Raw genomic sequence first — 9220 nt, 5'->3', positions numbered from 1 at the left:
TCCGTACTTCTTTAATGTTCCTCAGAGAATGAATGGTATGTAAGCGTCAGACAGTTAATTTAGCAGATAATTTAGAGTTGAGAGAGTTGAGAGAGAGAGTGGCCATGGATAATGTTAACACGGTGTTAAATGGAGACTCAGAAGAGAGCTGCAATTAGCAGGTATGATGTGAGGAGAGGTGGGAAGCATGGATAGAGAGAGAGAGAGAGAGAGAGAGAGAGAGAGAGGTAACTGAGAAACAGACTGGCAGACAGATAGACAGACATATAGCCAGAGACATATACCAGCAGGCAGGCCCATTTCTAGTGCTGGGATTCTTGGTGCTCTGAACCAGAATTATGCAGAAAAGCTGGCAGCAATAGAACTAACATGAGAGCTGCCTGAAGAGACCAGCGGAACACATGCTAACATGTTAGCATACCCTGGATGGTCAGCCAGCATCGATTAATACCCACTGGCTTTTTTCCAAAACACAATCCACAACAGCTGCCTGTTATTGAATTATACATGCCAACAGGTGTTCAACACGGGCAGATGCGTAACATCACCACTGACGATGATAATCTGTGAGTTAAAGTGTGAAATCATCTGTTTAAAGAGGAGACAGGTTCTCCCCCTGTAGTGATCAATGATGGGAATGGGGGACTCCAGAGGCAAGTTATAATGAAGCATAGTCAACAAACACTGGCCAGCCACATTAGACATAGCAGTGCTTTATGTGAAGTAATGAGGAGCAAATTAATTGGCTGGGAAATTAGTATCATAAGGACTGCATTGAGAATGGATGTGTCTAATCTCTACCAGATTGTCCTGGAGTGGAGTTCTTGCACTAAGCAGTAGGGGGAGCTGAAGTACACAGAGGCAGGAAAAAAGGCACAGATCCAAGAGTAGGAGGCACATGGATTGTATTGTGGCAAACAAATAAATAACCTAAAAGGTAGGCATTTACAGTTGGAAAGGTCTCAGTATCTATATTTTTCAAGCTTTTTTTTACACTCTTGCTCTTTGTTGACGAACAGACAAATGGGCAATAGTTGGACACTGAAATAATATTAAAAAACATCCAGTAGGTTTGTGGTGTGGTTGTTTTCTTCCACCACTTCTCTGCTAGCAGTCACAATACAGGCATTGCTAGCACACAGAGATCAAACACATCTCAATACAAACACTGTTTCTCATCCTTTCATGGAGCAACACTCTTATTTATAAATATTTTTGTTTGTATATACTCCCATACACACACACACACACAAAAGTAACACTTCTTTGATGACATGCAGAAAAATATAAAAATAGACATTTGTTTGCTTTTGTAATATATACAAACATACATATACATATATAAATATTGTGTAAAAAAAATGTATTGTTAAAATACAATCACAATGTGTACACTTAATACCAAAATAAAGAAATGTAAGAAACAAAGCCATTTTCAAGTAACTAGTACTTACACACACTTTCACAATATCAATGCCACAGAATGTCTGATACAGTGCTTTTTTCTCTCTGAGTTCATCACCCTCGGATCAAATAAAAGAGTCGGGGAGGGAAACAGAAAGATAAAGGGGGCCATGTCACATTTAACAGGTTTGTTTTGTTTTTGGATCGGGAGTCGTCTAGCTCTGACGGACATCGACCAAGAGTTTGTTGATCTCGGCAACGAGCTCGCCGGCGTCCATGGTGACCTCGTGGCGACTGTCACTGCGTTTACCTTGCAGGTGCCCGAGCATGCTGTCCAGCTCGTCCTCCTCGTAGTTCTCTGGGATCTCCTCCATAGCCGGCAGCCATTTCAGGTGCGTCTGGGTGGTGGCCGTCACGTGATTGGTTGGCCCGTGTGTCGGGGTCGCCACGTGATTGGCTGACGTGTTGCTCGGGTTCTGGAAGTGCGTGTTGGCAGCCCAGGCAGCCACACCCTGCGGGTACGTGGAAGAGGAGGATGACAACTTGCCAGGGAGGAAGCCCCGGTGGTTCTCCATGGCAATAGTGCGTTCAGCCATCTCGTTGCACTCCCCGTACGTGTCAAGGGATGGAGGCAGGAGGCGCTGGAACACGCTGCTCATCTCTGAGAGGAGAGAGCCTCCCATCCCACAGTCCTCCTCGGACTCCTTGCCAAAGGTGGAAAAGCTCTTCTTGCGATCACCAGTGGAGTCCACAGACTGCTGGTCGTCCTCCACCAGGGCTTCCTGCGAGGACTCCTCCCCTGGGATGTACATGTTGGTGCGGTAGTCAGAGGAGGTAGAGGCTGGGGATGGGACGGAGGGCATCCAACACTGATCGGAATGGCCCAGGATGCGACACTCTTCAGTGCACAATCTCATTGCTGCAGGGGACAGAGACACACAAAGGTTATTAGGGTGTTCGGTCAAAGATTCAACAGAGACACTGGGTCAGGCAGGACAGGAAACTAGGAGAGAAGAGCAGAGGAGAGCAGAGAAGACAAGTGAAGAAAAAAAGGAGAGAGAAGAGAAGAGAAGAAAATAAGGAAAGGCTAGAACTGAACAGACTAGAACAGAGAGCAGAGTCTCCTTTAGGAAAGCAATACAGAGATGAGCCCGACGAGACTGAAACTGAATGACTGGCTGGCACATAAGTGGTTAAACGGCATCAATCAATGCTGTGCTCTTGTTCTCTGACTCTCCATAAAGCAAGAGCAACGGAGGGAGCTGGCTAACATGGGAGGCCTCCAGGGGGGAACAACATCATTCTGAAAGCAATTACTGTGAATTTTCTTCAGTTCAGACTTGAAAGCACTGAGCTGTCACTCACTGAGCCCAGACTGAAAAGGCATACAGATGAGTGACAAAAGTCCCTCTCCCAGGCTCTGCCTCTCCTTGCCTATTGGGGGTGTGGCTGGAGGTTTTGCAATCAAAAATAATAATGTGGGTTACTGATTACTGATCAGAATAACCTAGAGTAACTGTTCTGGCTCCCTGTGGGTAGATGGCAATGGTTCATAAGCTACTACTACTCGGAGCAAGCGACCTCGGACCATCAGTGAAAGGGACACTTGGCCCCTGCATGCCTGTCTCACCTGGGTGGAGTCGCTGGTGGCCATCCATGTGAAAGAGGTCACTGAATCCTTCGCCGAGGAGACGGTCAATCGGAGACTCCCGACCCATGTCACAGTCACTGTCCCCCGCATCGCTGTCCCCCCTCCCACTGTCCTTAAGGCTGAACTTATCCATGTCTTGGAGGCCATACCTGACAACAAGATAAATGCAGGGGACAGATGTAAGACCAGTTGTACTTACCCAGACCATGTCATTCAACTTAATTCTTAAATGAAAATTTCAATTTTTTTTGTAATGTAAAAGCTCTTTTTGTATCAGACACTGAGCTGTACATCCTTTGAATACAACAACGGGCACAACAAGATAAAATACAATTGACCATTTTTATGACTGTAAATGAGAATACAGTATACTGAAATGCAATAACAGAAACATGTCTTTGCAATAATGAAATGATTTTCAACACTGCTGTGATTTTTCAACGGAAAAATGAGACAAAATAAAGCACAACAGCAAGCTATGACCTCATGTGATGAGCTGTCCAATGGCATTGCAACAAACTCGGGTGACCAAGGCAACAGAGAATTTCTTTCTCCTGTGCCACTGAGGCACATTTTGAATTGGAAGTGTCCTGCTAAATTAACTGTTGTCTTAACCAAATTCAAATGAAATTTCATGTCGTAGTTACCTGTAGTTCCTTGAGTACTTATTTCCTCGGAAACTTGGTCTTGGTTGGTAGTGGCCCTGATGGAGCATTGACAGAAGCTGTGAGACTTGCTATATTCAAAATAAATGACACAAATAAAAAAAAATGAATACTGATGGAGAACACCACAGACACACAATGAATGACAATGAGGTGAAGTGACTTGTTGACAGACACATGCAATGAAAACAAATTGCAGGCAATCACATGCATGTCAAACATCTAGACATGAATATGGGCTGATGAATAAAGAACAAGGCAGGATGATGAAAACAATGAGAATATGGTACAAACTACAACTACATTTCTCACTACATCCTTGGTCTCTACTCACTTTATCAACCATGGTTAATGGGTTGACTATTGAGAAGCTTGTGTGTATGAGTGTGAAGAAATGTAGTGTGTGTGCATGTGTGTGCATGTGTGTGTATGTGCGTGCGTGTGCACGTGTGTGTGAGTGTGTGTGTGTGTGTGTGTGTGTGTGTGTGTGTGTGTGCCTTTGTATGAGTGTGTGTGCACGTGTGTGTACATATGTATGTGTGTGTGTGTGTGTGTGTGTGTGTGTGTGTGTGCATGTGTGTGTACGTATTTCTGTGTATGTGTCAGCTTGTGTTTGTGTAAAAATGTGCTCTTACCTCCACAGGTTGGGTAGCATGGGCCAGTTCCAAGGCAAAGCTCTCTGGGATGTGATTGGATGAAATGGTAACCAGGCTGTTGAGCGACTGGCGGCTATGGTGGCTCTGCCGACTGCTCATTTGTGCCCTCTCTGCCACGGGCGAATCTGCCGGAGAGCGGTGGTGTGCCCGGATGGGTAGGGTTCCATTGACTGTGGGCACTAGAGTGATGTCGCCTTTGTGGATCTGCCTGGCAGGCTTCTTGGGGTGATGCTGGTAGGTGGACTCTGCCACCCGGCAGTTGTAGGAATGAGTGTCTTTCTTCTCACGGCCACAGCGGACCGCAAAGGCCACCATAATGGTAAGGAGCATAGCACAGATGGCCGCCAGAGAGATGATGATGATCAGGGACACGTCAAGGGAGGCCTCCCCCCCGTCAGCTGTGTGCGTGTGAATGGAGCTGTCCATGTTTTCGTAGATGGTGAACTTCAGCACAGCTCTGGCGGTCAGTGGCGTTGCCCCCTTATCCTGAACCAGAGCTGTAACCTCCATGTGATCCACAGGTATCTGCTCCACGCTGATGTTGGCACGGATCTCACACGTGTTGGCCTCCATAGTGAGGTAGCCGGCCTCGTTGCCAGCAACAATGATGCAGGTGAGCTCGCCGTTGGCTCCGGCGTCCTTGTCCGTGGCCCGGATGGTGGTCAGCACCTGGCCTGCAGCGGTGTAGCGGGAGACAGGCACATCGGCTGTGTGGTTCCATAGCTGGGGGGAGACGATGAAGGGCGGGTTGTCGTTCTCGTCCAACAGTGTCAGCACCATGGTAACGTTACTGCTCAGGCCTGGGTTTCCAGCGTCCTGGGCCAGGATGGTGAAGACAACTCGGCTCACGTCCTCACGGTCAAATGAGCGGAGTGCATAAACAGCACCATTGGATGGATCCACGGTCACGTAGGTGGAGACAGAACTGCCCTCAACCAAGCTTTCCAAGATGTTGTAGCTCACCTGGCCATTGAGGCCCTGGTCAGGGTCCACGGCCACCACAGAGGTGAGGTATGCCCCTGGCGGATTGTTCTCTGGCTTGAAGACCTCGTAGAGGCTCTTTTCGAACTGTGGTGCGTTGTCATTCTCGTCCAGGACCTGCACTGTGAAATGTTTGATGGTGGACTGGCTGGGTGAACCACGGTCCTCTGCGATCACTGTGAGGCTGTACTCTGACCTCTTCTCCCTGTCCAGAGTGATATCGGTCAGTATCATGTAGTTTTTCTCGTAGGTCTCCTGGAGCCGGAAGTGTCCTTGCCCATGAAGCCTACATGTCACCTCTCCATTCAGCCCGGTGTCCTTGTCATCCACTCTCACCAGGGCAACAAAAGTGTCCACAGACGCACCTTCAGATATGTATGCCACTTCCTCATTTCCTGGTGACATTAAATTGATGCTGATCTCTGGCTTGTTGTCGTTCACATCTACAACTTTGATGATGACCTTACAGTGTGCTGGCATTGAATTGGGGCCAAGGTCTTGTGCTTGAATATCAATATCAAAAGAGTTGGTGGTCTCATAGTCAATCTTTTTAATCACAGTCAGTTCCCCACTGTCTGAGTTAATTTTAAATGTCTCCTGAATTTTCGGGGAAACATGAGTACTGAAAGAATAGACAATTTTTCCATTGGTGCCCTCGTCAGGGTCTGTGGCGTTCAGATCAATTATCATGGAGCCGAGAGGTGAATTTTCCAATAAATTAATCACATAAGATGGCTTCTCAAAGACAGGGTTGTTGTCGTTTGAGTCCGCAATGTTGATTTTGAGGAGCGTTGAGCCAGATTTGGGGGGAACGCCCTTATCCGAGGCTATTAATTGAAGTTCATAGCTTGACCGTGTCTCTCTGTCCAATTCCCTAAGCACAACGAGCTCTGCATATTTGGCACCGTCGGTTCGTGTGAGGATATCAATCATGAAAAAGTCCGTCGCTGGGGTCAGAGAGTATGTGTTAAGAGAGTTATCTCCGACATCAGGGTCCGTTGCGCTGTCCAAGGGAATCCGTGCGCCTACAGCCGCACTTTCAGAAATCTCTATAGGAATTACTGACCGCGAAAACTGAGGAGCGTTGTCATTGATGTCAAGTATTTGTACTTCGACGTGGAACAACTGCAAATGTTCCGTAGGGAGGGTCAACACGTCAAATTCGATAGAACAGTTCACATTTTTCTCGCACAGTTTTTCTCTGTCTATTTTTGACCTGATGCTGATCTCGCCGTCTTGTTCGCGCACAGACAGTAGGGGTGTGCTCCCTCTTTGCATTGCCTTGAAACGCAAAGCTACTGAGCTGGGAAGTTTCGATAAAACATCAGCTACATCCTCTTTTAGTCGTGCAATAACAGTTCCAACCTTTTGTTCTTCGTAAACCTGATACTTAAGTGTCTTACCAGTAACATGTTGGGCCAGTGTCATCACCACAAGAAGTTTCAATGTTCTTATAAAAATAAACGCGCAGTTCCTGTTGATATCCATGTTTGTAGTCCTTCTCCTTTACGTTCAGGGAACTTAAATCGAGAGAAAAAAAAACGTTTTTGAGACCAAATTGCTTTGTTGTGCCCAAAGTTATCGGTTAAAAAGCATTCTCACAGAGATTGTCACACTGTTTGGTTAAAAACGCAGGAGATACACACTGAAATCTGTTGAAAATGTGACCAACCCCACAATATCTTCTCTGTTCGCCGGAGAGAAATCTGTTGCACGCATCCACTTAAGCAGAGCGCAGGTTCTGGTTAGTATGTGTGTATGTGCGCTCGTTGCCGTGTCTCCCGCTGTCTGGGTTGCCACTTCAGACTGACTGCCCCAAATAGCCCAGCTCTTAGGGGAGAAAAAACTGCGTCTCAGCTCTGCTCCGTGAGGACAAAACGCTTCCTAAATCAAGTACTGCCCCTCAACCCTCCCTGTCGGTGACCATTGAACAGAAACCGGCTATAGATCCATATTAAAGCGACAGGGGGGGGAGAGAAACCCCGCCCTTTCGGATTCACTCTCTCCCTCTCTCCCCTCCTGTCCTCCCTCCTCCTCAACAAAGAGGCAAGACAAAATAACTCAAGACAAACTTTCACCATCGACGTTTGGTTGGATATTTAATTATTCACCACCACAGACTAAAATGTATTTAATGGTTGAGTAGAATCGAGGGCAGTGGTGCAACAGATATGCACTCTCACGCAAAGTTTTGATATGCTGTGTCGACTTCAAGTTCAAATCACTTTGATGGAATTAGGCTCGATCACTTGCTACAATATCATATTTCTGACAGTATTAAAAATATTGGCGATATTGGGCATTATTTATATTCTATACTTATTGCCCCCTTTCACTCTCATAAATTATATTTTAAGGATGAGGATATGTTCTCATGCGTTCCTCATCTTTCAGCGCTCCAACCATAAGCTTGGTGGTGAAAAGGCTTTAATGAATGGGTTTTAGACTGAGTCACGCCGGTGGACATTTTTGTCCCCGTGAATAATTTCAGTTTACAAAGCTCTGAAACCATGTCGAATAGCAGATCCGTTCCAAAAAATAATATCCGTGTGAGCTTGTCAAGGTGAACGTGCGCAACTGGGACCTTGCAATACCATTGCCATCTGGCGAGGGTCGCTGGCACCGAACCCCGGTCATTGCGCCCATTCAGCCTTGCACAAACTCCTATTCAAAATACTAAGAGCAAAATTAGTGTCTTTTACACAGCGAAGCAAATCCTATTGCGTTAGCTCACGTTTTGCTCCCTCAGGACGGGGCGATCAAAGATTATAAGCACACATCTCGGAAAGCCTTTTCAAAAGCACCAACAGATGTATTAACTGTAGACGGCATGGCGTTTTACCAGCTTTATTAAACACGTAGGTTATGTTTGTGCACGGGTGCATGGAGGCACCAGATCTTAGTATTATTGTTATTATTATTATTAAATACCTTATTGCTCTAGTTCTGACCAGGATGCATCTTTCATTCGGCCCTTAAGTCCAACTGCTTTAAGAATGCGTTTTGTTTAGAATAGTTATTAAGAAAAAGGGCCCCCTAAATTTGGGTGTTTGTGCCCCTGGAATACTAAGGCAAGGGTCGCCTAATGCGTTTCTTTTGTTTGTTCATTTATTCTTTTCATACTAGCTATGTTTATAAAACGTTTGCATTTCTTTGCCAAACGCATAGACTCAATTTTTTAACCTAGTTTGATACGGATGGGTGCTGGCTTTGGCGCGGTAGGCACAGAGAGGTAATGCAATTATCCTAGCGCGGGACGAAGCGCTAATCACATTGGCAGAACAAAGACGTCAAAGTCCGCCTGAATTTCTACACATTTCAGGGGCGCTGGAATGCCCCCTCCCTTTAGTTCGAAAAAAAAAAATATGGAGACGCTAAGTAAAAGCAGATGCAAGCTTAATACATTTAGGCATGGTCTCTTATCAAAAGAAATCCCCTATGCTGTTTTAAACTCTTACTTCTTCAAACGTGTGAACAAATGCACTAATTATGCAAATGGTTTAGTCAAGGAGGGCAGTCGACTCAAAAAGCATTCTGAAAGATGGAGCTATCTTCTTCTTTGCAAAATATTTACTATTTTCAGAGAGATCTTCTCACAGCTTAGGAAGAAGTAGGATATATGTTGATGGATTGGTGGATAAATACACTCAATGCACACAGACGGGCAGAACCCAGGGATACTCAAGATAAATAAGTAGCCTATCTTGGTGTAAGCTACAACTTTATAACACATCATCATCGTCAAGTTGAATAAAAGCCAAGCCTATCATTGCTGAGGCTCATCCCTCCTCCAACAATAAAGTCAGGGCATGAATTTAAGGCAGTCATTGATATGCTGCCCTTTGCTCACTCCAGACAATAGA

The 9220-nt window shown here is 45.8% G+C and overlaps 1 protein-coding gene across 2 annotated transcripts; it reads right to left on the bottom strand.

Moving 5' to 3' along the window:
* Nucleotides 1–888: 888 nt before the first annotated feature.
* pcdh18a (protocadherin 18a) lies at nt 889–7443 on the bottom strand. 2 transcript variants are annotated; one of them, XM_031560171.2, is made up of 4 exons: nt 4356–7443; nt 3703–3791; nt 3035–3204; nt 889–2323 (listed from the first exon to the last, which is right to left on the bottom strand). In XM_031560171.2, the coding sequence occupies exons 1-4, from the start codon at nt 6843–6845 to the stop codon at nt 1620–1622; spliced, it is 3453 nt and encodes a 1150-aa protein (XP_031416031.1). In that variant the 5' UTR covers nt 6846–7443; the 3' UTR covers nt 889–1619. The 2 variants fall into 2 exon arrangements, with proteins under 2 accessions (XP_031416031.1, XP_012692380.2); XM_012836926.3 differs by having other exon boundaries at nt 3703–3758; nt 4356–7442.
* Between the last annotated feature and the right edge of the window lie 1777 nt (nt 7444–9220).

The sequence above is a fragment of the Clupea harengus genome, chromosome 22, assembly GCF_900700415.2.
Source record: "Clupea harengus chromosome 22, Ch_v2.0.2, whole genome shotgun sequence".
Classification (NCBI taxonomy): Eukaryota; Metazoa; Chordata; class Actinopteri; order Clupeiformes; family Clupeidae; genus Clupea; species Clupea harengus.
This window is presented reverse-complemented; position numbering and strand designations above follow the sequence as displayed.